The 27,848-nt window shown below is 49.0% G+C and overlaps 1 protein-coding gene across 8 annotated transcripts in view; it reads left to right on the top strand.

Annotated features, from left to right (window-relative positions):
• Window positions 1-27,848, top strand: part of WNK3 (WNK lysine deficient protein kinase 3) — a 113,398-nt gene that overhangs the window by 44,829 nt on the left and 40,721 nt on the right. For 7 of the 8 annotated variants that reach the window (XM_077329563.1, XM_077329558.1, XM_077329561.1 and 4 more), the window contains exons 3-10: window positions 7,627-7,799; window positions 9,375-9,595; window positions 11,901-12,058; window positions 13,595-13,683; window positions 14,951-15,170; window positions 19,736-20,024; window positions 22,835-23,028; window positions 23,545-23,697. In XM_077329563.1, coding sequence (XP_077185678.1) covers window positions 7,627-7,799; window positions 9,375-9,595; window positions 11,901-12,058; window positions 13,595-13,683; window positions 14,951-15,170; window positions 19,736-20,024; window positions 22,835-23,028; window positions 23,545-23,697 — 1,497 coding nt within the window. The remainder of the gene's footprint in view (window positions 1-7,626; window positions 7,800-9,374; window positions 9,596-11,900; window positions 12,059-13,594; window positions 13,684-14,950; window positions 15,171-19,735; window positions 20,025-22,834; window positions 23,029-23,544; window positions 23,698-27,848) is intronic. The other variant, XM_077329564.1, reaches the window with a different exon arrangement.

Here is a 27,848-nt window from a genome sequence, read left to right as displayed (position 1 = left end):
AAACAGCTTTGGTTATTACACGTCCTGGATTATAAAAGAGGTGCGAGGTTCCATCCTCAGGCTACCAATAAAGTATACGGAACAGGGTCACCAATTAATACAAATTCCAGCCTTTCTGATTGTGAGTGTTGACCTAGGCAAGGTCTCACGGCGATAATTTCCATGTCACAAAAAACGGCACGCCTGCTTGCAAGTACCTCATTGAGAATTCACAAAGACTTGAATAGTCGCCGGGAACATGTATTGTAAAAACAGCTCATTTGTCTTTGCGACCTGTTCCTTTAATTTCAATTTTAAACTGTGCCGTATACAAAGACCTTAAAATTTATTCTGTCTGTAGTTCAGGGAAGCAGAAGAATTTCCTGTTAGCTAATAGCTTGCTTTCTTGTGGAAATACTTAACCATGGCGATGCTCGGTAAACCTGCCGAACAACTTGCTTAACAGCAGAGCTTGGACCCCGATATGGTGTCCGTGGGCACCGTGGCACCCACCAACCCTTTCCTGGCACCTGCCAAGCACAAAGCAGGTTGGGCCAGGTTGGGCACTTGCCCAGTAGGGCTTCTGATTGGCTGTTATTTCAATGGCAGCTGTGTTCATTTTATTCTCTCCCACTCCTCTTTTCCAGTGTATTTTAAAAACTGCCTCCTTTCCCACTGCCTTTGGCTTCCCTCTATGCGTGTGGCTCCATATCCTGCAGCACCCCTTTTGTGGCTTGCTTCAACTCCTGTGGCGGCCATTTTCTGGTTGCACCCACCGTCCTGGGCCAGAATTCCAAAGATTGCCTGCAAGCTAAAAAAGCGTAGGGATCTCTGCTTTGTGGCACAGTGCATTCATTCATTCGTTCATTCGTTCATTCGTTCATTCGTTCATTCATTCATTCATTCATTCATTTTTGTATTTCTGTACCGCCACTCTCCAAAAGTTTCACGGCGGTTCACAACAATAACCCCCCCTAAAATACAATAACCCCCCCTAAAAACACCCTTTACATTACATTAATCAGATTGCAATCTATTCTATTAAGAGTTCTAATCCCCCCCCCATTCAGCCCATGGGTCAAAGATCTCTCTCACTGGGAGCGAGGGACCAGACCTAATCACACATTGGGGGATCCTCTGATGAAACACCAAGACACTGCCCTGGCCTCAAGCCTGGCGGAAGAGCTCCATCTTGCCGGCCCTGTAGAAAGCTGACAAGTACAACTGGGCCCTCAGCTCTTCCGGGAGCTCATTCCATGTCACATTATACACTCCAACATAGGGATGCCTTTCTGGATTTAGGTGAGGCTGTTATAATTTCACCCGGAAGCTGTTCAGAGGTTGTTAAAAAAACAACACTCTAATATTGAATTTAATTTGTTTTCTGTGCTGTGTTCTAGAGCAGTGGTCCCCAACCTTTTTATCACCGGGGACCGGTCAACACTTGACAATTTTACCGAGGCCTGGGGGGGGGGGGTAGTCTTTTACCAAGGGATGTCACCGCCTGAGCCTCTGCTCCACTTACTTTCTCGCCAGCGCCCCTGACTTCCCGCCACCCGCTGGGGGGGCGCTGCCAGCAGCAGTGCCACACTAAGGGGGAGCACCAGCCATGGCGGCCACTGGAGAACACCAAGGTGAGCTGGTGGCAAAGTGGCAGGGCAGCTCCCAAGGTAGCAGCTGGCAAGGAGGACAAGGAGTTGCGCCCCGGTACCGACTGATCCATGGACTGGAACCGGTCCCTGAACCGGGGGCTGGGGACCACTGTTCTAGAGAACCTATAGGAAAAGCCTGTGAGCAAGCACCAGTGGAAATGCACCCTCACAGGGCTTGGGATAGCCAACAGGTGCAGAGAAAAGTTACTGAGCAGGTGTGAATGTAGCATTTTTTACTGATGCTGTCTCTCTGCTGGGGCAGGTTTTAGAGCAATAGATTGGGGAGGTGTGATTTGTGCCATGCTTTCTTAGCGGGGCTCTGGACCGATTTGTACCAACGTCCTTTCATCTTTGGTCAAGGGAGACGAACTTGCAAGTATACGGGCCCCAAGTTGCAAAGTGCCATCACCTTGAATTGGACTTGGAAACCAAATCGGCAACCACTGCATTGGTAGCAAAATAGATGTCGTCAACCTATGATAACGGACTGTAACATTTTGCTCCATTTGCCGCTTCCGATCATCTTCGCCAATCCTACATATAACGCTGAAGGTTAGCACAGTATGGATCTGTATGGCCAGAACAGCAATATTTAGATAGAAAGTGTGCAGGCCAGATGTACCTCAGGTACCTGTTTCACTCCTAACAGAGCTGAGTCCAAGAGGCTTAGCAAAGTCATTTCATGGGGTGAGTCCAAGGAGGTTGAAGCCCATCTGATGTGGAGAGTTAGGCCTCTCCAAAGGATGTGTGTCCCCCATCAAGATCATAGAACCATAGAATCATAGAGTTGGAAGGGGCCATACAGGCCATCTAGTCCAACCCCCTGCTCAGTGCAGGATCAGCCCAAAGCATCCTAAAGCATCCAAGAAAAGTGTGTATCCAACCTTTGCTTGAAGACTGCCAGAAGATCATCTGGTCAGGATTCAATAAAGGTCTAGATTAGTCAGTTCCTCATTATGTATAGTCCGTAATGTAATTTGATGGTCCCCCATCCGAATCCTGGCCAGAGTCAATTCTGCTTAGCTTTTGAGATCTGAGCTAGCCTGATGCATTCAGGTTAGGACCTCTTCTGGACAGAAGAAACATTTTTCCCCCTCTTCTCTTTTTTTTGAGACGACTCTCCTGATTTGGGAGATGATATTTGCCAGGAGCATGTCCCATTTTTCCTCGGGATGTATGTCTTCCAGACCTTCTGTTTTCTACATCTTTTGACCATAGTCTTTTCTTGACGAGTAGGGTTCAGAACCAGATTCAGTATTCCCTCTGAAGTTCTGTCAGCGCAGAGCGATGCTATTTCTGAGTCTTGGAAATGACCTTTGTTGCTTATATATCCTAAAATGGAATTGTCCCTTTATGCCCTTAGCATCAAATGGTCCGTTTATGCTCAGCTTGAAATCTGATACACGACTTAGCCGGTTACGCCCCATAAATAGAAGTGTCCCAAAGTCTGAGGCAACCAGTGGTGCAGCTTGCATTGAAAGCGAAGCTTGGCATTAGCAAATTAATCTGTTTGAACCAGGAATTACTGTGGTTTGGAAGAACTTGGAAGAGTTGGGGCGGGGGGGGGTTCAGCATTTGGTAGCATGATGTCAGGGCAGTTTGCACGGCCCAGTTGGTAGTGTGGTCGGTGATCCGTTCCTGAACTCTGTCCAAAGCTCATTAACATCATCAGTAAAAAAATAAATGGGTTTTAGAGTAAGCCCTCATTTCATAAGCCTGGGCAGATAGAAATGCCTTTTTGCTGCAAATAAAAGTCTCCGTGCGCAAGAGAGGCAGAGAATTAAAAATGGGGGGCAGGGGTTCTGTTTTTTGTGTCTCCCGTGTTTTCTTGCTTTGAAGTTACCACTGCCAAAAACAATTTATACCCCTATCCGTAGCATTTTATCCGGTCAGAAGGAAACAATGAAGTCCTCTTCGTCGTCCATTTTACAAATTGCCCTTTGCAATCGCTTGGATTGAGGCATATGAAAAATCGAGTTGTTCAGAAATCCTCCATTTGTCTTTTTGGCTAAAACTTGTTGAGGGAAGGGGGCTTTTCAGAGCCTCAAAAACGGAAAGGGTCGGTGTGTGTGTGTGTAAGGTCTGCTTAGCCTTGGGCTGTTCAGGGATCTGTCCTTTGATTGTTGCTCCTTCCTTTCTCCTCTTCTTTGCCTTGGCTTTGCCACATGTGCTCGCTGCCAGATTTCTGCTAGCTGAGCCCCGGTGCCAAAAAAGTAAAAAAAGGATTGCCAACCTGAACTCACTCAACTGCCATCCTACAGAGTACAGGGAAGCAGTAAAGATGATGCATTTGGTGGTGCCTTGTGGATAAACAGGCAACAGACTGTGCGTCTTTCATGTTCCTATCCCATGCCTGGCTTGATTCCAAAGCAAGTTCAACGTTTCGGTGAAAGGAGAGAGAAAATAACCTGTTCGAGTTTAACAGTTATCTTAGCGTTCATCACTGTCTTGAGCTGATGCAATTTCAGAATAAACCATAAAGGGAGAAGTAGGTCAAGACTTGCCTAGGGGGCATCTTATACTTTCACCCTCCCGAACACAGAATCCTCTGTTGGGTTAGTGTTTGCGTTGATAATTGCAGAGTTCGTCCTTGAAGAAGGTTACGGATCAATAGGATCTTTATTTTAAGTGAACTCTGCAAGCATCATACAGTTTCTTTTTCCTTTTTGCTCTTAGGCCTAAATGGCACCCCCCCAAACACGTCTCAATTTGCATTATTGGAGCAAAATGTCACCACTAGATGCTATAGTTCGATGGCAAACTTTCGGCAGCTGCTGTGTCTTTGAAGAATTACCATTTTTAGCTTTTTGATGAAGAAGAGGGAAGATTTTGTCCCTCCCTTTTCTCTACCTTAAGAAGTCTCAGAGCATCTTATAGTCGCATTCCCTTCCCATCCCCAAAACAGGTAGGTTGGAGAGAACTGTGACTGACCCAAGGTTACTCAGCAGTATTTGTGTAGATGAGTGGGGAATGAGCAGAAAAGAGGTCCCTCAAGTAGGCAGGACGCAACCCACGTATAGCCTTAAAGGTCAAAACCAAAACCTTGAGCTTGACCCGGAAGCAAACTGGCAACCAGCATGGTTGTTTTAGCACGGGCTGAATATGGGCCCTCCAAGATGTCCTACTGAGGACCCTTGCAGCCGCATTCAGAGGCAGGCAATGACAAACCACCTGTGACTGTGAAACCACCTCTGGCCTTGAAAACCCTATGGGATTGCTCTGTCAACTTGGCACTTTCCGCCACCAAATGCCCTATTAAATTGCCTGTTGAATTCGTACTCAAGAGTTGTTCACCAAATGAGAGACAATTCATGGGGAAAGACTGTCAGTTCTTTGAACATATAGTTAATTTGTCTATGAATTCAGAATCTCCAGCCCTGACTCCAACATTAAAGGTAAAGTTATCCCCTGTGCAAGCACCGAGTCATGTCTGACCCTTGGGGTGATGTTTTCATGGCAGACTCAATAGGTTTGCCAGTGCCTTCCCCAGTCATTACCGTTTTACCCCCCAGCAGCAAGCTGGGTGCTCATTTTACCGACCTCGGGAGGATGGAAGGCTGAGTCAACCTTGAGCCGGCTGCTGGGATCAAACTCCCAGCCTCATGGTCAGAGCTTCAGACAGCATTTCTGCCGCTTACCGCTCTGCGCCACAAGAGGCTCCAACATTACAGGGTTTTTTTTAATGCCATAATAAAAGCCACGGGGTTTATTATGTCAGCAGTCCTTCCCATTTCTGAATATTCTGGATTTTATTGTTCATCTGGCATCACTTCTCCCTCACAGAGGAGGCCGATCTGTAGACAAAAACAAATATAGGTTAGCGTGCAGTGATTTATATTTGTACCTTGTCAAAATAGGCATATGGAATGAAAATGCAAAGTTTAGGGCTTCAAAGGATTTGGGGACTCAGGGGAAGAAACCAGCAGAAGGGAAAGACTTGTAAAAATGGGAGTCTTCCATTACCCCAGTTAATTATAGGGTGTTGCCGTACAGCTTTCAGAATCACACGTACCTCTTTGCAAGGGGGTCAAGACCGTATTGGTAAACCAGGGAAGTAATGAATAAAAACTGGGCCATGGAAGGAGGGAGGATCAGCTAAATAAGGGAAGCTAGCTTTCTCCCATGGCAAGTATGGAACTCCCCTTAGGAAGGCACACGCTATCCTTAGAATCAATAGGTGCAGGTAGTGTGATAAACAGCCATGAAATGGGCAAATACGGGATTTTTACTTCCTCACTAGATTTAAAGACCTTTGTATCTGTAAATACAATGGGCGCTAGAATTCCCTTTTCTCTCCCCCAGCAGCCTTCCCGCCATGCCCTGAAAAGGCCTGCCATGACCCGTCCAAGTGTCGGTGGGCCTTTTTGGGGCAGGGAGGGGAGGCATGGAGTTCTCTCCAGGACTCCCCCCTACCCTGAAAACGCCCACTGAGCCTTGGAGACGCCGTGGCAGGCCTCTTTGGGGCAGGGGGGAATGGTGAAGGGAACCCCATTCTCCCCCCCTCAGGGCAGCCCTCCCGCCAGCCCTCCCCCCTGCCCTGAAAAGGCCTGCCACAGCCTCTCCAAGGCCCAGCAGGTGTTTTCAAGCCAGGGAATGCCCTTCTTTCTCCGCTCCCAGCCCCACCAACTCTCCTCTCCCAGTGGTGACCAGGGGCAGACTGGCACCGATTGCACCAGACTGCCCCTTGCTGGGGTTCGGGCCGGCCTCTGTTTGCGGACCAGAAACAGAGGCCAGACTGACTCCGCCCAGGAGGCCGCTGCTCAAATATTATAAGAGCAGCTAAGTGTTAAAGATACTGTTGGAAATGAAACGACAAAATCTGGCCTTTGGCCGTGGCTCAGTAGAAGTGTATTGATAGCAGAAGAGATGATAACATTATGCAAAGTGTAAAGTGCTAAAATGTAAAATGAATCCAGTTAATTTTAAGCTCTTCATAACATTTGGTGTTTAAATGTGATGCAGACAGCATATTTACAAATTGGTCTTCCCTTGCGCTTCCTAATATTAATACAATAGATCTCCACTGTTGCATCAACAGCCTTGTTACCCAGTCTTTGTGTAGGCATGAGTGGTTGGGCTCCTTTGTCTCTCAGGTGTTCCAGCTTTGATCTCCTGTATTGCTCTAGTACTCCCAAATGTAGTGGAGGTTCAGGAGTTCAAGGTTTCATGTGCTGCTTCTGAAAGCTTTCTCCAGTCTTTTAATGGAAGCACTAGACAATGGGCCACTTCAACATTATTGTTCGGAAAAAAAATAGCACTTGGCAGTCCGCTTTCTGTAATCTAGTTTTTCTCCTAACTTGTAATAGAAGTCATAGAATCATAGAGCTGGAAGGGACCTCGTGGGTCATCTAGTCCAACCCCTTGTACTATGCAGGACACTCACAACCTTATCGCTCATCCACTGTCACCTGCCACCCCCTTGAGCCTTCACAGAATCAGCCTCTCCGTCAGATGGCTCTCCAGCCTCTGCTTAAAAATGTTCAAAGATGGAGAATCTACCACCTCCCAAGGAAGCCTGTTCCACTGAGAAAACGCTCTGTCAGGAACTTCTTATGAAAACCTTTTGAAAATCCTTTGGTTTAATCTTAGCAGCATCCAAAGATCCTGGATAATGCAGCTAGTATTGCTGCTTGAAGTTTCTCGAAGCTTTGGTTTCCCTATATCTTTTATCTTTGGTATATCCTGCATCGTGCACTAATATTTCTTTGTAGCGTTCTGTGTGCAAGGATGTCAGGAAGCCGATGCATCTAGGGAGCCTGGTGGGGTTCTTTCCTCCTGTGAGTAGGAATGCATTTGGAAGAGTAACCTTGTAATCCTCATGCTTTTGCTGAATGTCCATTATTTGCACCACTGGGGCAAGCCTTCCCTTCATTCCGTGTTTACTAATCAAGCAGTGCGGTTCCAGACTTCTGTCAGCTGTTATCAGAACAGCTAAACAGCGATGTGTTCTTGGCAGTGTTCTGACTGCATGCCTTTCCCCCCCCTTTCATTGCAGGACAGAAAGCTGACCAAGGCAGAGCAGCAGAGGTTTAAAGAAGAAGCCGAGATGCTCAAAGGGCTGCAGCACCCCAACATCGTCCGTTTTTACGACTCCTGGGAATCGATAGTCAAAGGAAAGAAGTGTATCGTATTGGTAACTGAACTGATGACATCTGGAACTCTGAAGACGTACGTGTCCCCTGACTTCTCCTGGGCCGGTTGCGCCTGTGGGTTTTCTTTCACGGTGCCACGCTCCAGCATTGGGCTGGAAATCAGGGCTGTCTCCTCCTCCAGAGTTCCTTTAGTAGGGCTTACCCCGGGGGAAGAACCTCCGAAAAGAGAAAGAAGGTTCCTGTTTTGTTTTTTTTTAGCACAGCTCCCATTCCAGCCAGCAGCCTCTCCCTGGTTGCCTTAGGTGAAATCTTGGCCCTTCCTTCCTGGTTCTCCCAGGGTGTGCCTTTTAAAGAACTTCCTGGGGGTAGGACGACTCTGGCCTCATCCCCACTCTCTGTATCCTGGGGGACAGGCCTATGGGAGTGGCAGGTCTTAGGCCTGTAGACAGCTGCTCACCTGGGATCCAATTTCCCTTGCCCATCTTGCAGAAGTCTTATTATATGCCTCCTGTTGGCCCAAGGAAATCACTGCAGCCTGTCCTGCCCTTAACAAAGAAGCCTTTCTGGCTTCCACAACAGGTGAGGAATGGTCCATAGCTTGTGGTGGGTTCCACTACTTTTCTGCCAACCTTGTTGCCTCATGCCTCTGCTCCTAGCCCCTGGCCTGCCTGGCATTTCTGGGCATCATGAGAACCTGGGAAGCTGCTTCTGCAGCATCACACTGGACCTCTGTCATGGCGACCTGGGTTTCCTTGTATCGCATGCGAGTAGATCAAAACTTTGTAATGTATATTACATTTTCCTGGAGAAAATCCTTGTGACTCCCAAATAGGTTTTTGGGGACATGGAGTCTGTTCCTGTCGAACGTCAAGGAAGTTTAATGGATCGGGACGAAGCTTGGAGCAGTTATTTACATAGCCAAACATTATTAGTGGTTAATGAACACGTAAACAGCATCTGTTGCGCTGATTATATCAGCACATATCAAGGGTCCCTGACTTTTTTCAGCCTGCAGACACCTTTGGAATTCACAGCATGGCGGGTGAAGCTACAAAATGGCTGCTGCAGGAGGTGGAGCCAGCCCCAAAACGTCGCAAAGTGAAGTCATGCATAACTCTATGCTGTCATGCTGTCATTCCAGGCAGAAGCTCTGCCTAACAGGAAGCCTTTTAAAATTAATATGTGGTTTTAAAAGATTGTCATGCATACATCTAACATACCTTTGGTCACACTGTGAAACTCTTACTTCTGTGGTAGCTGCTGATGTGGAAAGCAACTCTTAAAAATGTGCACAGCCAGTCAGCACTCCAGTGGCCGATCTGGGCAGAAGCCGCACCCATCCCTACCCACTTTCCAAAAAACCTAGGTGGGTGCCAGGAAAGGTGCTGGCAGGTACCGTGGTGCCCCCGGGAACATTGTTGGGGGCCCCTGCCATTTATAAACAGGAAATCCATACATCTGCAACTATCTAGTCCTTCTTTATTTTACTTATTCTTGGATTCATTTTCTGACCTCTTATGGCAATGACGATAATCAGTGGGTACAAATTCATTTGCAATCTGGGCGTTCCTTCCTATGTCACTGGGTACCGTACTGTACTTTGAATGTGCGCAGAGTAAGGACCGCCTGCAGTTCTTGTGTTCTTCTTCAGGTACTTGAAGCGTTTCAAAGTCATGAAGCCCAAAGTCCTGAGGAGTTGGTGCCGGCAGATCTTGAAAGGCCTGCAGTTCCTGCACACGAGGACCCCTCCCATCATCCATCGGGATCTGAAATGTGACAACATCTTCATCACGGGCCCCACCGGTTCGGTGAAGATCGGCGACCTAGGACTGGCTACCTTAATGCGCACATCATTCGCTAAGAGTGTCATAGGTGAATATCGTGTGTCCTTGTGCTCTGCTGGAAGGTCCCCTGTGATGAGTGCTCGTCCTTCCTGCAGATCGGATGCTACAGCTGCATCTGGGCAGAACTCTAGCAAAGTTCAAGCTTCAAAGGGATACCTGTGTTTGTCTGTAGCTGTAGAAAAGAGCAAGAGTCCAGTAGCACCTGAAAGACTAACAAAATCGGTGGCAGGGTGGGAGCTTTTATGAGTCCCTGATCATTCCTTCAGATATCATCTGAAGAAGTATCTGAACCAATGAGCAGTGACTCACGAAGGCTCCTTCCCCACCACTACTTCTGTTAGTCTTTAAGGTTCTACTGGACTCTTGGATTCTGTTTCCCCACAGGTGACTTGTGTTTAAAGCTTCAGAAGTTGGCCTGGAACTGCCACAATGTGGTTTTACCTCTGTATAGATTCACACTCACACTAGGTAGCGGCAAGTCCTTGTTAATCATTTTGTCTTGTGTGCAATCCCACATCGGAATTGTGCATGCTCAGGGCTACGGGTCGCGATCACTGAAGGCCGAAGCGGCGCGTAGGAGGCCAGTGCCGTGGAGAGGAGGAGGGGCGGCGTCGGCGGCACACCAGCCAGTGGCCACACACAGGCGCAGAACTCTGTGTCTGCGTGCGGCCGCTGGCCCTCCACGCCGCACGCTGGCCGCCTCAGGCTTTGTTGATCGCCGAGGCGGCCAAACGGAGCCGAAACGCACAACCCTACTCAGGACACCTGCGGAAGTTCCCATATGTTGCCTGGACAGAAAAACTCGACAAACAGCAGTAAGGGCAACCACATGACAGATTTAAAGTAAAGATAAAGGTATCCCCTGTGCAAGCACTGAGTCATGTCTGACCCTTGGGGTGGCGCCCTCCAGCGTTTTCATGGCAGACAATACAGGGTGGTTTGCTAGTGCCTTCCCCAGTCATGACCGTTTACCCCCCCCCCCCCCCCAGCAAGCTGGGTCCTCATTTTACCGACCTCGGAAGGATGGAAGGCTGAGTCAACCTTGAGCCGGCTGCTGGGGTTGAACTCCCAGCCTCATGGGCAGAGCTTTCAGACTGCATGTCTGCTGCCTTACCACCATGCGCCACAAGAGGCTCTATGACAGACTTAAACTGGTTTAATAGTTACTTCCTTTCCTAAGGAAGCCCTGGGAATGCTCCCTGTCGGGGGCAAGGGGGTAGGGATCTCTTGACAGAACCTTCTTGACAGAAAAATTCTCAAACGTGTTCATCAACAGTTTTGAAAATTGCGGCTGGGATGCTGTGATGGTTAAAGCCCATATAAATGTGCAGTGTAGAGATGACCTAGATAGGATGTTTGCTTGCAGGGGGAGAAAGCAAATAGCACGAGGCAATTTGGAAGGAAAGAACGAGTGTCATACAGAGAGAGAGTGCCCGATTGAGTGTAGTATTGTCATGGGTAGCCATGATGCATTTTGGGATCTTATTTCAGATCCCTCTGGTTTATTTATTTGATTTGTTTGTTTCCTGCATTTGTACTCCACCTTTCTGCCCCACAGGGATCCACAGCAGTTTAGGTAGTTCTCCTCACCTAACCTGTGAGGTAGATTAAGCTGAGTGGGCGGGACTGGGCCCAACGTCACCCAGTGAGCTTCCATGGCAGAGGGGGGATTCGAACCTGGTTTTCCTGGATCCACATCTGACACTCTCAGCAATACAGCATGCTGGCTGTGTAGGAGGGAGAAGGAGGAGGAGGAGGAAGAAGAAGAAGAGTTGGTTCTTATATGCTGCTTTTCTCTACACGAAGGAGTCTCAAAGCGGTTTACAATCTCCTTCCCATTCCTCTCCCCACAACAGACACCCTGTGAGGTGGGTGAGGCTGAGAGAGCCCTGATATGACTGAAGAAGGAGAGTTGATTCTTATATGCTGCTTTTCTCTCCTCGAAGGAGTCTCAAAGTGGCTTACAGTTGCCTTCCCTTTCCTCTCCCCATAAGAGACATCCTGTGAGGTGGGTGAGGCTGAGAGAGCCCTGATATTCCTGCTCGGTCAGAACAGCTTTAGCAGTGCCGTGGCGAGCCCAAGGTCACCCAGCTGGCTGCATGTGGGGGAGCGCAGAATGAAACCTGGCTTGCCAGATTAGAAGTCCGCACTCCTAACCACTACACCAAGATATCTCCCCCCCCACCTTAGGAATCGTGGGATTTCAAGATGGCTGTACAGGCAAGATTTGGGTGAATGATAGTGCAGTTATTGAGAGATCCTGAATAAATTATAGTCATGCCCTAAAACATGCCCTGGACGACAGTCGCCATTTCGTTCTGTTCTGTTTGCAGGGACTCCTGAGTTCATGGCTCCTGAGATGTACGAAGAACATTACGACGAGTCTGTCGACGTCTATGCCTTTGGAATGTGCATGCTGGAGATGGCCACCTCTGAATACCCTTACTCTGAGTGCCAGAACGCGGCTCAAATCTACCGGAAAGTAACCAGTGTAGGTATAGATGGTTTTCATTGGGGCAGGCATGCCCATGGGCAGCTTAAAATGGCTAAGCCGTAGGAGAAGGGGTGAGCCCTTCGGCTCAGTTCGGCTGTCTCGGCGATCAACGAAGTCCAAGGCAGCCAGCGCTGCGGTGTGGAGGGGCGGTGCTGGCGGCTGGCATGCCGACCCCAGTGCCGTCCCTCCCCTCCGCTGCTCACCCTTACTTAGGGGTGGGCTTGTGGTACGCAAGCAGGGGCAACACTTAGTCTGAGCGCATCTTTCCAAATGTTGCTGAGTTTGAACAGAATCGCTCCTCTTTTGAGACGTCAACTGAGAGGGAGTAGTATGGCGTATAGGCAGCATGATCGGTAGCTACTCTTGCAAGCTAAACTTGGAGACTGGGAACATGGGTCAGAAAATGGGTTTCCAGAGCAAACCACAGTTCCTCATTGATCTTCTGTGCAGTCCCACTGTGCATGATCAGGCCTGCCACTGGTGAGGTTTTTACAGCAGAGAGGTTGTGTCTTCATGGGTGTAAAGTCCAAGGCCATCTTCTCCATATTATTTTGGTCCTAAATTTTCTGCACGTTGCTTTTTGATTACCAAGATGTTGTCCACCTTTCAGTTTAAACTGGATGAAATGACAGGCTGCTTGACGGCTCTGCTCCTACACGAACCTCTTGCATTGTGGGTAGATTCCAGTGGGTGGTCATGTTGGCCTGAAGTAGCACAACAAAAACAGAGTCCAATAGCACCTTTAAGAACAACAAAGATTTTTTTCAAGGTGTGAGCTTTCGCCACTCAAAAACTTATGCCCTGAATAAATCTTTGTTGGTCTTAAAGGTGTGATTGGACTCCCTTGTGGCGTTTTTAGATAAGGACTTTAGAATTAATTCCATGTTTTTAACAAAACTCAGTAACACTGTTCTATCATAACTATACTACTATGTATATTTTGCATATCTTGTTGCTAAATACCAATAAAGGCTTCTGTATCTATCTGCCTGTACCTAAAAGGCTCCGGATGGCTTCAGGGGACTTAAGCAGGTTGTAACTTTGCTTAGGATTGCCCTGTATGTGTCCCAAGATCCGAAGACAACACAAAGAACTAGCTGCTTTTCTCTATTAAATTAATTTCCATGCACAGTCACGAAATAGTCTTACGCCTGGGTGTGAACGATCTGATGAAGCTAAAGGAAAAGATTAGCTGAACGGATTAGAATGGATTTTGTCCCCTTTTCACAATATTGCATAAAGCCTAGACATCCAGCATTGATCTCATTTAGAGAATAGCTGGGATTAAAAAAGAAGAAGAAAAACACCCAAAAAACAGCTCCACTTGGCACATCAGTTGCGTTATAATCAATTAGAGTTGCTTCCAAGTTAATGTGCGCAGGGTCAGGTTTTATGCAGCCGAGCTAATTCCGCTAACTTAGGCTGCTTGGAAGGGCCTTGTAAATTGGGGATTTTCCATAGTTCTGTCCAGTCACTGTGGAGGAAACTCCTGCTGCGCATGATCTATTAACAGCCGCATCCCTTTTCTCCTAGGGCATTAAACCCGCCAGTTTTAACAAGGTAACCGACCCGGAGGTGAAAGAGATCATTGAAGGATGCATTCGGCAAAACAAAGCTGCTAGGTGGGTAATCCTGTTCTGTGCTTCCCTATTGCTTCAGACACCGAAATTTAAGGGCGAGCCTTTGTGGTTTTAATAGGGTCTTCTCTGTCATGGGCAACAAACGACCTGATTAAGCACAGCATTCCTGCTTGGCGTAGCGCTTCCGAGCACCTGCATAAATCCTTTCGGAATCGAAGGAAATTAAACCTGCACAAAGTAAATCACGTGGCTTATTTGGGATTTGGCCTGGCTCGTTTCTAGAATGTTGGGGAGTAGGAAGAGCTGTCTGTGGAGGAAAGGAGGAGGCCCGGTGATTTCAGCACAGAGAATTTAAGCTTCTGGTTGGAGATTCCAGCCACCAGGTGGGATTTGGGGATCCTCAGGAATTACAGCCCATCTCCAGACAACGTAGGCCAGTTCCTGTGGAGAAAGTGGCTGATGGACTCTGTGGCACTGTACAACACAGAGCTCCCTCCAGCTGCAGATCTCCAAGAGTTTCTCAACTTGGATCTGACAACCCTACTTTCCCATCCCCTGCCAGTGGGCAGGGAGGAGCGGACTACATTATCTCTGGTGTGCATTTGATTGAATGATCCCAGAAGTCTCCCAGATCCTTGTCTCATCAAGAGCTGGTGGCTTGGAGCAGAGATGAAGGGCAGGCATCAGGAAAGGGCACCCTTGGTCTAAGTGATTTTGGGGTCTCATTTTTTAAAATGCAAGTGTCTGCTTTATTCTCCCCCAAGGACTGCTGGATAGAGAGCAAACTATCTAGACCAGCGGTCCCCAACCTTTTTCCAGTTGAGGACTGCCTCTGCGGGGGGGGGGGGGGGGGGAGAGCTGCCGGCCCGGGCGCCGCGCGTGTGTTTTCGCCAGCAGGGGGTGCTAATGCGCATGCGCATGCGCGTTTGTGTCCGCTGGCGTTCCGGAGGCCACGTCTGCCTCTTCCCCCCTCTCTCACAGCAAGAAGCTAGCCGGGCAAAGCGGCCGCTTCGCTCGGGGCCTGGCGAGCTTCTTGCTGCGGGGGGGGGGGGGAGAGGCAGCTGTGGCTGCCGGCGGCATGGTACCGAGGCCTTCGCTGCCCAGTATCGGACCGCGGACCGGGAGTTGACGACCCCTGATCTAGACTGTTAAATAACATCCAAGTGCTATGTATGGTTAGGTGTGAAATGCATGGTTGTCGAGAGCCATCAGTGAAGCATAGCCTTTGTGGAAAGATGAGCACACCAATTTTCAGCCGATCTCTCCCATGGGATTCCAAAGACTGTTACCTCTCCTGTTTTCCTGTCAGATTGTCCATCAAAGACCTCTTGAACCACGCCTTCTTTGCGGAGGACACAGGACTCCGGGTGGAGCTAGCGGAAGAGGACGATGGTCTGGATGCCTCCTTGGCTTTGAGGCTGTGGGTAGAAGATCCCAAGAAGCTGAAGGGAAAACATAAAGACAACGAAGCAATTGAGTTCAGTTTCAACCTGGAAACGGACGTCCCAGAGGAAGTAGCTTGTGAGATGGTGGGTATGAGCAGAGACAATGCAAAATGTCCATAATCTTGCTCCAGGGGAGGTCTAGATGCGTCATCCATAGGGGACACATTCTTAGGAAACTGGAACACTTACCTTTTTTGTGCATTCCTTCCCTTCGGTCTGCCACACAAAATTGTAGGAAAGTTGATGTCAGTCCGGATACTCTGCATTGTGTTGAGCACCATTCTCGATGAAAATGGTCTGGTTCCCAATGTTGTTCCAACTGGCCCACGGACAATACATTGCATTATCACAGGAGAGGGACCAGCAATGTTATGGCAATGGCCTCCATCCAAATCTCAGCCAGCTGTACCTCACAGCATAGTTGTACAACTGATGAAAGAGACAGGGTTCAGGATGTCCTGAAGGCCTTTAGAAGGTCAGCTACACAGTGCTCTTACACCTCTCAGTGGGGAACATTTGTTTACTGGACGAGCCAATTAGCTTGGCCCCGCTGCCTTGTCCAGTTGATGACCTGCTATAGTATTTATTACAGCTGAAGGGCATTGGGTTTGGCCAAGATATCTATCAAGGTGTATTTGGTGGCAATATTGGCCTTTCATGATCGGGTTGATGGGAGATCAGATTTTTCATACAGTTCTTCCATCGGATTTGTAAAAAGTTTAAAGAGTTTGTTCCCTCCAATTGTTCCCATAGCCCTACAATGGAGTTTGTCACTTGTTCTACTGCAGCTGCTGTATAAACCATTTGAGCCAATGGCATACTAACACTCGCCTTTTTTATCTTACAAGACTGTTTTCCTAGTGGCTGTCACATCAGCACAGAAAGTAGGGGAGTTGGCTGCTTTATTGTTGGAACCACTGTTCCTACAAGTTCATACGGCTAAGTTGTACTTCACCCTAGCATGGAGTTTTCACCAAAAGTAGTTTCTACATTTCACTTGGGATAAAAGGTGTCGTTGCCCACTTTTCCCCCCAATCCGGAGTCACAACTGGATAAACAACTGCACACATTGAATGTTCGCAGAGCATTTCTGTTTTATTTGGACAGAGTTAAGGCTTTTAGACAAGATGCTTTTTGTTTGCTTCCAAGTGGCTAAGAAGGGCAGATTAGCTTCCACTCAGAAACTGTCAAGTTTGATAGTTAGGACAATTCAGCATGTGTACTTAATAGGCAACGTAGATTGCCCCCTAACCGCCTCCACACACTGCACAAAGACACTGGTATCATCAACAGTCTTCGCCATGGGACTTCCACGTACATCTGCCACTACTCTCTTGATGTTGACTCTGCAAGGGGTAAAGCAATGCTTCAGTCATCTGCGTGTAGCCCACACCCTCCTCCATGATGAGTGATCTTGCTATTCTCACATGTTGGACTGCACAGAAACCACAAAAATAAAAACAGAATTGTGCTTACCTGTAACTGCTGTTCATCAAGTGGTCTTCTGTGCAGTTACACAACCCTCCCTCCTTTCCCACTGTTGGCTGCTGCTGATTGCTTAACTTACCTATTCTGGCAGCGGAGAAGAGAACTGAGGGGAGAGTGCTAACCCCTCCCATATCACGTGACTTTGGGCCAGGAAAGTCACCCTCTGAGGGAGGGGGGTGAGCACTCTTGGGAGCATCTAGAAACTTTGTTTAAGCTTGCTAGCTCTTCTCCGAGGTAGGCCTGCGAAGATGCAGACTCCCTGTGTGAGTGCACAGAAGACCACTCGATGAACAGCAGGTACAGGTAAGTGCAATCCTGTTTAACCAGCTCTGGTTTAGGAAATTCCTGCTGATTTTGGGTAGTGGAGCCTGAGTAGAGCAAGGTTTGGGGAAGTGAGGGCCCTCAACAGGGTCCACCATCCAGAGCAGTCATTTTCTCCTGGGGAACTGGTCTGTAGCCTGGAGATTAGTTGTAATCCCAGGGGATCTCTAGCCACTAGCTGGAAGTGTTCTGATGGATAAGTTGAAGGACTGCAATCTGGATTTTCAGATTGTTAGGTGGATAGGGAATTGGTTAGAGAACCGCACTCAAAGAGTTGTTGTCAATGGTGTTTCATCAGACTGGAGAGAGGTGAGTAGCGGGGTACCTCAGGGTTCAGTGCTCGGCCCAGTACTTTTTAACATATTTATTAATGATCTAGATGAGGGGGTGGAGGGACTACTCATCAAGTTTGCAGATGACACCAAATTGGGAGAACTGGCAAATACTCCGGAAGATAGAGACAGAGTTCAACGAGATCTGAACACAATGGAAAAATGGGCAAATGAGAACAAGATGCAATTTAATAAAGATAAGTGTAAAGTTCTGCATCTGGGACAGAAAAATGAAAAGCATGCCTACTGGATGGGGGATACGCTTCTAGGTAGCACTGTGTGTGAACGAGACCTTGGGGTACTTGTGGATTGTAAACTAAACATGAGCAGGCAGTGTGATGCAGCGGTAAAAAAGGCAAATGTCATTTTGGGCTGTATCAACAGAGGCATCACATCAAAATCACAAGATGTCATAGTCAGGCACTGGTCAGACCACACCTGGAGTACTGTGTGCAGTTCTGGAGGCCTCACTTCAAGAAGGACATCGATAAAATTGAAAGGGTACAGAGGAAAGCGACGAAGATGATCTGGGTCCAAGGGACCAAGCCCTATGAAGATAGGTTGAGGGACTTGGGAATGTTAAGCCTGGAGAAAAGGAGGTTGAGAGGGGACATGATAGCCCTCTTTAAGTATTTGAAAGGTTGTCACTTGGAGGAGGGCAGGATGCTGTTTCTGCTTGCTGCAGAGAAAAGGACACGCAGTAATGGGTTTAAACTTCAAGTACAACGATATAGGCTAGATATCAGGAAAAAGTTTTTCACAGTCAGAGTAGTTCAGCAGTGGAATAGGCTGCCTAAGGAGGTGGTGAGCGCCCCCTCACTGGAAGTCTTCAAGCAAAGGTTGGATACACACTTTTCTTGGATGCTTTAGGATGCTTAGGGCTAATCCTGCGTTGAGCAGGGGGTTGGACTAGATGGCCTGTATGATTCTATGATTCTAAGTTGGCAACCCTAAACCCATGTCCCTGTAGTTTGAAGAAGTGCTTTGGTCCAATGGAGGAACTCCGCATAGGAGGCTTCTGGCAGTGTTTCATTTCTTAAATTTTACATCATATTAATTCATTTTAAAATTTTAAACCATTTTTAAAGGTAATGACTTTGAGCTATGACACATGGTGCTTAGGAGGTATTGCTTTAGGATGCTTTCGGCTGATCCTGCATTGAGCAGGGGGTTGGACTAGATGGCCTGTGTGGCCCCTTCCAACTCTATGATTCTATGTACCTGCTGAGAAGGGCCATAAGGTCTGTTACAGACTAGTCTACTTCTTATCCCTGCTCCTGTGGTCTCCCAAAGGAAAAGGCAATAATGCTAGGGAAAGGTAGCGGGAAAAGAATACAGATAATTCAGATTAACAATAATGAATGAAGTGAAACAACAAGCAACATGGAACCGTAGAAAAATGTGGGACACATTAACTAACTCCTACTGATAGCCCAGTGGACTGGGCGGAGTTATGGTGGGTGCCCTAGGAGGGGGACCAGGAGGAGGGAAGCGATGGCGTGAGTCAACCTCAACCAAATGCCTGGAGGAGGAGCTCCCTTTTGCAGGCCCTGCGGAATTGTTCAAGTTCCGTCATGGTCCTGATCTCCTCTGGGAGCTCGTTCCACCAGGTGGAGGCCAGGATGGAGAAAGCTCTGGGCCTGGTTGAGGCCAAGCGAGCAATCAAGTCAAGGAAGACACCAGTCCAGGGCAATCTTGCTCTTTGTGTCTATTTGGTTATCGAGACTCTAAATTTTTGAGCCTGTGGGCACCGTTGGAATTCTAAAACAGGATGGTGGACAGAACCACAAAATTCCTGCCACAGAAGGTACAGCCACAGACACATACCTGCAGCCAGGGAGCCGAAGTGCAGGGGAGAAGAGGAGAAATTTAAAAAAACAGAGGGAAAGAGGAATAAACTGGAGAACAAGACCTGCACTCTGGTTGTAGCTGCCACTGAAATAACGTTAATTAAATCTGCCTGGCTGATCAGTTCTCCAGTGGGCAAGAAGTCTGACCTCACCTACTTTATAAAAACACTTGGCAAGCCCTAGGAGAGGTGTTAGGGTCCAAGGTTGGTTTATTGTGTGGGCCGTGCAAAGTCAGTAGTAATTGGATCAATGTTCAGAGGGGTTGTGGATCAATGGTAGAATATCTGTTTGGTGTGTAGAGGGTCCTAGGCTCAATCCCTGACACCTCTGCTTAAGGATCAAGAGCTAGGTGATGTGAAACACCCCTGCCTGAGACCCTGGAGAGGCTGAGTAGACAGTAGTATCCTTGATGGACCCAAGGGACTGAGAGGGTGTAAGGCAGCATTGTGTGCTTTCATTCATTCATTCATTCATTCATTCATTCATTCATTCATTCATTCATTCATTCATTCATTCATTCATCCGTTATTTGGTTTCTATACCGCCCCTCCCAGCAGTGGCTTGTGAAAAGTGCCCATGAAGATAGATGGGCCGCAGTTTGGAAGAAAGGAGTGGTTTTCAATAGAGCTGTACCGTTTCTTTTTCTTTTGATGTCCAGGTAAAGTCGGGGTTCTTCCACGAAAGCGATTCGAAAGCCGTCGCTAAATCCATCCGAGATCGCGTCACCCTGATCAAGAAGATCCGGGAGCGGAGGCAGATGGGCTACCTAGAGGAGAAGAAAGAGTCTCAAAGCAAGCTGCCCGGCGGGCTGCCGTCGCTTCAGCCGCAGGGCTCCTCGTTCTCCACTCCCTGTCAGCCAAGCAAGACCGAAAGTGAAGAAACAGAGGTCGACCAGCACGTCCGACAGCAGATCTTTCAGCAAATGCAGCACAGCTCCTCCCTGATAGGTAACAAGCAGTCAAGTCCTGTTTCCTGCTTTAGGATGCTTAGGGCTGATCCTGCGTTGAGCAGGGGGTTGGACTAGATGGCCTGTGTGGCCCCTTCCAACTCTATGATTTTATGATCCTGCGTTGAGCAGGGGGTTAGACAAGATGGCCTGTATGGCCCCTTCCAACTCTGTGATTCTATGATCCTGCGTTGAGCAGGGGGTTAGACAAGATGGCCTGTATGGCCCCTTCCAACTCTGTGATTCTGTGATTCTATGATTCTAAACCCTCTCTGAACTAAGCTTATACAGGGCAAATCTGAGTTTCATTTAGGTCAGCCTAGAGCAGCCTTCTTGTGGCGCAGAGTGGTAAGGCAGCGATATGCTGTCTGAAGCTGTCTGCCCATGAGGTTGGGAGTTCAAATCCCAGCAGCCGGCTCAAGGTTGACTCAGCCTTCCATCCTTCCGAGGTCGGTAAAATGAGTACCCAGCTTGCTGCTGGGGGGTAAACGGTAATGACTGTGGAAGGCACTGGCAAACCACCCCGTATTGAGTCTGCCATGAAAACGCTAGAGGGCGTCACCCCAAGGGTCAGACATGACTCGGTGCTTGCACAGGGGATACCTTTACCTTTACCTTTAGAGCAGCCTTTCTCAACTTTTTTTACCCTTGAGAAACCCCGGAAACATTCTTTAGCCTTCCAAAAATCTCAGAAGTTGGGTGATTGTGCAGAATAGGGTTGGGAAGGAGAGCTGTGTTCACGCCCACCCCGGGCCCCTCCCCTTCCCACCCCCTCCAGGTCTGTCATTGGCCATTTTGGGAAGGGGGGGGGAGGTCAACATAAAGATATATGGTCACATCACCTGATATATGTTTAGCAAAATGTTAAAATATATTAAAAATTCATCAGCTCCCATCCATTCGGAAAACCCTCCCAGGGCCGTCAAGAAACCCCAGGGTTTCACGAAACCCTGGTCGAGAAAGCCTGGCCTCGTGGGTTACCCCAGCAGATATTTTGGCTCATGGCTCTGTTACTTGCTTGTTTAGCGGAAGGTAATTGGCATGTAAACTCTTGATTTATTTCAGTGGCCGTTGCCCTTGGCTTACTTGTTTGCCCTTATATTATTAATTACAGGGTACTATAAATCGTGCTCGTCATCTATGGACTGATTTATGTTGTGGTAAAGTTCTCTGTGAACATACATGGGGAGTGTAGCAGATCTGGTCAAAGAGGTTTTTTTCAGTGATTGGCGCACTGTTGGCATTTGCTGTTGAAGGCGCCGTTTCAATCAAGGGATATTACGAACACCTGAGACAGCTATATTCAAGTCCTGTGTCACCTTAGAGATTTTGGGGGGTATGAGCTTTGGAGATTCAACGCTCCCTTCGTCAGATCCAAGGGAGTCTTGGCTCTCAAAAGCACCTACCTTGGAAACATTGTTGCTCTCTAAGGTGCTGCTGGACTTGAATCCAGCTCTTCTCCTGCAGACCAGCACAGCTACCCTTTGAAGCTGCGATGTAGGGGAAGGACGGGACTAGTTTTTTATACCCCTCTTTTCTCTACCTTTAAGGAGTCTCAAAGCAGCTTACAATCGCCTTTCCCTTGCTCTTTCCACAACAGTCACCTTGTGAAGTAGGTGGGGCCGAGAGAGATCTGAGAGAGCTCTGCCTAGCCCAGGGGTAGTCAAACTGCGGCCCTCCAGATGTCCATGAACTACAATTCCCAGAAGCCCCTGCCAGCGAATGCTGGCAGGGGCTTCTGGGAATTGTAGTTCATGGACATCTGGAGGGCTGCAGTTTGACTACCCCTGGCCTAGCCCAAGGGTCACCCAGCAGACTTCATGGGGGGGGGGGGGGGAGCACAGAATCAAACCTAGTTGTCCAGGTTAGAGGCCACCTTTCCTAACCACTGCAACACACTGGTTCCCAGTAGACCGGGTTCTGGCGTCATCCTTAAAGAGGAAACTCCAGACAGTAAATCTTTAGTTTCTTTTTTAGTTTGCACACTTAGAATGCCCCTACACTTCAAAAGCATAAGTGTAAGCTCCTCTGCTAGTTAAGGACTGTAAAAATCCTGCTTATTTAATAATGTTGATAACCTACTCTCATAGGAATGGGGAAGTCCACCTATGTTGCCATTTATGTCAGGCGTCCCCAGTGTTGTGCTTGTGGGTGCCGTCGTGCCTGCTGACCCGTTTCCGGGAACCCATGCAGTGGGCAAGGCCAGTTAGGACATTTGCCCAGCAAGGCTTTTGATTGTCAGCACAGGTATTTTAAAACGTTGCTTTGTCACCAGCTGCCATCATAGCACGAGGATCTTCGCAGGGTGACTTTAGGAAACTGTGGCAGCCATTTTGTTGCTGGCTCTACTTCCTGTGGCAGCCATTTTGTCACTGGCTCTACTTCCTGTGGCAGCCATTTTGTGTACGAATTCCAAAGGTGTCCGCAAGTTCAAAAAGAATGCGGACCCCTAGTTAAGAAGAAGAGTTTGTTCTTATATGCCGCTTTTCTCTACCTGAAGGAGTCTCAAAGCAGTTTACAATCCCCTTTCCTCTCCCCACAACAGACACCCTGTGAGGTGGGTGAGGCTGAGAGAGCCCTGATATTCCTGCTCAATTAGAACAACTTTATCAGTGCTGCGGCGAGCCCAGGGTCACCCAGCTGGCTGCACATGGAGGAGCGGGGAATCAAACCCGGCTCACCAGATTAGAAGTCAGCACTTCTAACCACTACACCAAGCTGGTTTATGTGCATAAGCAAGTGGTGGGAAGAAGGAAGGGCTTCTCCTGCTAGTTCTGACACTCTCTTTCCTTGCCTTCTACGCCGTTACAGCTGACAGCTCATCTGAGAGAGGAGTGGGGTCAGTTATACTGTCTGATGCCTCCAGCCAACAGAGCCTGGCTTTCTCCTCAGAACAGATGACGGGCACCCAGCAAGCCTCCAACCTCCCCCAAGTCGAAAACAGCACACAAGGACAAATCTATGCACCCCAGCAAACAGTGGGGCATTATCAATCGATTCCAGGGGTAAGAGGCCTATAACTTTAAAAAATGCAATACTTGGTAATGGTTGTCTTTTTTCACAGATAACGTAGCTATTTCATTGTGCGTTGCTAGATCTACTCATTCCAGGGACAAAATCACAAATGAGTTGTTTCTTAATCCGAATGTATATTTGAGCGTGTTTTGGGATCATGTATTAGAGCCTCTTGTGGTGCAGAGTGGTAAAGCAGCAGACATGCAGTCTGAAAGCTCTGCCCATGGGAGTTAGATCCCAGCAGCCGGCTCAAGGTTGACTCAGCCTTCCATCCTTCCGAGGTTGGTAAAATGAGTACCCAGCTTGCTGGGGGGTAAAACGGTAATGACTGGGGAAGGCACTGGCAAACCACCCCGTATTGAGTCTGCCATGAAAACGCTGGAGGGCGTCACCCCAAGAGTCAGACATGACCTGGTGCTTGCACAGGGGATACCTTTACCTTTACCTTTATAGAGATGCTGGGATTTTTAAGGATTGTGAGTTTGGAACATACGTTCTTCGTGCAGATGCAGCAGCAGCCAACGAATGTGACCCACCCCAGTGTTTTACCGCTAGTGCAGAATCAGCCTTCGGCTCTTCCTACCCACAGCTTGGCTCCACCTGCAGCTTGTCAGGCTCAGGCCTCTCCTGTCGCAGTTCAGCAGCTTGCGCCACGAATGGTAAGGACCTCCATTTTCGCAGTGGCTGAAAGTACCCCAGGCATAGAGCCATGTTCCCACAGGTAACTGCGCAAGGACAGTTTCACAGGAAATCACTGTGGGTAGGCAGGTAGTTGTCAATTTCCTGCATTCTGCAGAGGGTTGGACTAGATTAGCAGTCCCCAACCTTTTTAGCGTTGAGGAGTGCCTCCGGGGATGGGGAAGAGCCGGCAGTCTGGGTGCTGCGCATTCGCATTAGTGCCCCCTGGTGGTGAAAATGTGCATGGCTGCTGCGCATGTGCGTTTTCACCACCAGAGGGCGATAACGTGCACGTGCGGCAGCTCCACGCATGCACGTTTGTGTCTGCCGGTGTGCCAGCGGCTGTGCCTGCCTCTTCCCCCCCTCTCACAGCAAAAAGCTAGCCGGGCCGCGAGCGAAGCGGCTGCTTTGGCGATCTCTTCTCTCGTGGCCTGGTGAGCTTCTCGCTTGTGGGGGGGGAGGCAGGCGTGGCGGCCCGTTACCGTGGTCTTTGCGGCCCGGTAGTGGGCTGCGGACCGAGGGTTGATGACCCCCGGACTAGATGACTTGGAGATCCCGTCCATCTCTGATTCTAGGGTGGTTAATGGCTCAGGAGACACATATAAGAATAAGGTGCTGATTTCTTCTGGGGCCGTGGTGCCCATTGAATTGTTTTGGAGACTTACTGCTGCTGGAAAGTAAAAGGGACGGTCCTTCAGTCAAGCTGCTGCTGCTCCTAGGAGCCATTGCTGTTTGTTGTTCCCGGTGGGCAGCAGGGCACAGGAGCAGCCCGCAGTGCTGCTTGCCCCCTTACTTCCTCCTCCAGGAGCAGCTGCTGCTTTCCCTTGCTGCTGTAGCTGCACAGGTGGGCCCCTGAACCGAGGGAAGGATCACAGAACTACTTGGCAGTGGGCCAGTGCCTCCGGGCACTGGCAGATACCCAAAAGTGTAGTTGCCCTTGTAACCCCTGACAGGTGGAGATACTTTGCGCATAAGGACTGTTTGTGCAGGAAGGACTGCTGTTGATGGAGCTTGAACATTAGCGTTTTGATAGGAGGAAGTGGCTGTCTTGCCCGGAATGATAAACTTGCTTGTTATGAGCTCTGTTTCCAGTTGATTGAGACACATGTTAGGTTATAAGAGGAAAAGAATGACCCTGGGATTCAAATAACCTTTCGTCTTGACAGTGTCTGCCTATGAAATGGTGTTTTTGAGGGAAGAAACCACCTGGATGCACCACCTGAGAAGGTGTACTAATTGTCACCTGCTTGCCGTAATCCTGGGAGGGGTTTTCTCAGTTCATCTTAGGTGCCTGCGTTTCTCAGGACTACACAGCATCCGCTGCAGCAAGGACTGCATTGAGACTCTGCCAGCTGCAGCTGATAGGTCAGAGCGATGCAGTTCGGCCTGGCCAGTCTAATGCTGGTACAGGATTCCAGGGCTATTTCAAGAAAGTGATTTTGGCAAGGGAGGAGAGGACAGCCCTTGATGGCTGGGAAGGATAAGCTGAGCTTGAATGTAGTCTGCATTAAGAATGGGTCTCCGTGTGTAAAAACAGGACTTTGCCCCGGCTGCAGTTATTCAGAGGATCTTGGGCCCCCTCATTTGGGTTCCCTCATAGCGTTTGCACCTGGAAAGGAGAGAGGACTAATGTGGAATATTGTTATGACCACTTTAAGGGCTGCTTTAACTGGCTCGGCCTCCCTTGGAGTCCTGTGTTCAGTTTTTGGCACCGCTGTTGAAGAGGGATATAGACAAACTGGAGCATGTCCAGAGGAGGGCAACAAAGATGGTGACGGGTTTAGAGACCGAGACGTAGGAAGAAAGGTTGGGGGAGTTTGGTCTGTTCGGCCTGGAAAGGAGACAACTGAGAGGGGATCTGATCGCCGTCTTCAAGTATTTAAAAGGCTGCCATGTAGAGGATGGAGCAGAGTTGTTCTCTCTTGCCCCAGAGGGACGGACCAGAACCAATGGGATGAAATTAATGCAAAAGAAATTCCATCTAAACATCCGGAAGAAGTTCCTGACATTTAGAGCGGTTTCTCAGTGGCACAGGCTTCCTTGGGAGGTGGTGCGTTCTCCATCTTTGGAGATTTTCAAGCAGAGGCTGGAGAGCCATCTGACAGAGAGGCTGATTCTGTGAAGGCTCAAGGGGGTGGCAGGTGACAGGGGATGAGCGAGAGGGTTGTGAGTGTCCTGCACAGTGCAGGGGGTTGGACTAGATGACCCAGGAGGTCCCCTCCAATTCTATGATTCAAACTGCACATTATACACAAATGCCTATAACTGTAGCACAATGGCAATCTTGGTCAGTTTAAAAGATGTTTTGGGGAAGGTGCAGTTGATGGTGGAGAAGTGAGGGCAGAGAAAAAGGGGACACAGAAATCGTTCCCCATTTGCCATGGCTCCAACTCTCTGCTCCAACTCTCCTCCTCCCTGCAGCTGTTCTGGGATGTGTCCTTCCTCAAAGGAGGTTGAAATATCATGAACAGACCTTCACTACCTCAGGTACCATAAATGTAAAATTCTCCATTGGTTAGGGGGAGGGCTTGCTGGCTCAGGAGACCCAGGATAAGAAAAAAGGTGCTAGGCCAGGCTAGAGGGACGTGATTCCCATCCCTCTTTCATAAGAAGGCCTGAGGGAACTCTGCTCTGGATAGAGGGGCACCTGCTGTCCCTAAAAGCACAGTGTGTTTCAGGGACCCAAAGCACCATACCCAACTGGCTCAAAAAGACTGCGACAAGCTCCTTTTCTGTGCTGATACAGAACGTGTCTGCCCTAGCAACCCTAACATACCCTGCCCTAACATACTATGTGTGCCCTAGTTCCAAGTACGCCATTTCGTGCCAGTCTCTCTGTCGGGCTGCCAGTCAGGCACTTGGTTTGCACACTATCCGCCACAATTCCAAGCAGAAAAGGAGTAGATTTTCAAATTCCTGTGGCTTAATGAGTGCTAAATTAGCGGTCCCCAACCTTTCTCAGGTCAGGGACCGCCTCTGGAGTGAGGGAAGAGCCGACGGCCCGGGTGCTGCAAAAACGCGCACGCACAATTGCCGCGCATGCGTGTTTCGCCACCAGGTGGCGCTAACGCACATGCGCGGCAACTGCGCATGCACGTTTTTGCCACTGGGGCGCTAACGCACATGCGCGGCAACAGCGCACATGCGCGTTCGTGTCACCACCATGCCGGCGGCTGCACCTGCCTCTTCCCCTCCTTCTTGCTGCCAGCGGGGGAAGGCAGCTGTGGCTGGCGGCGGCCCGGTACCGTGGCCGCGGACTGGGGGTTGATGACCCCTGTGCTAAATAACAGAAAGATAACCCAGTAGAACAAGGGATAGTCATGAGCAGCGTTGTCTCGTCATGATGTTTCTGTAGTCCAGGAGGCTGAAAGCAGTCTTCTTCCACATTCTAGTGGTGCAGAGCGATTGCCAGCTGCCAACTGGGTTAACCATGATGCCACACTGGCGTGAAGCAGACCAACGGGCGCCACTTAAAATATGCAAGGGATGGTCAAACCTGAGGTCTTCACAGTAGAGACACATCAAAAGGGCAGTGTCCTCTAGTACGGAGGTAGTCAACCTGTGGTCTTCCAGATGTCCATGGACTGCAAACATTGGCAGGGGCTCATGGGAACTGTAGTCCATGGACATCAGGAGGACCACAGGTTGACTACCCCTGCTCTAGTAAGCCTCATCTCTGCATCAGGGCTGTGGAGCAGGTGGCTCAACCTGGTAGCCATTGCCCTGTTCTGGGCCAGGGATCATTGCACCTCTAGGTGCAGGGGCTGCCACAGCAAGGCACAGCGAGAGTAATAACTCAGAAGCCATATGGAGGATGGAGCAGAGTTGTTCTCTCTTGTCCCAGAGGGTCAGACCAGAACCAATGGGATGAAATTAATTCAAAAGAAATTCCATCTAAACAACCAGAAGTAGTTCCTGACACTCAGAGTGGTTTCTCAGTGGAACAGGCTTCCTCGGGAGGTGGTGGGTTCTCCATCTTTGGAAATTTTGAAACAGAGGCTGGATAGCCATCTGAGGGAGAGGCTGATTCTGTGAAGGCTTAAGGGGGTGGCAGGTGACAGTGGATGAGCGATTGGGTTGGAAGTGTCCTGCATAGTGCAGGGGGTTGGACTAGATGACTCTATGATTCTAG

The sequence above is a fragment of the Paroedura picta genome, chromosome 3 (genome assembly GCF_049243985.1).
Source record: "Paroedura picta isolate Pp20150507F chromosome 3, Ppicta_v3.0, whole genome shotgun sequence".
Classification (NCBI taxonomy): Eukaryota; Metazoa; Chordata; class Lepidosauria; order Squamata; family Gekkonidae; genus Paroedura; species Paroedura picta.
This window is presented reverse-complemented; position numbering and strand designations above follow the sequence as displayed.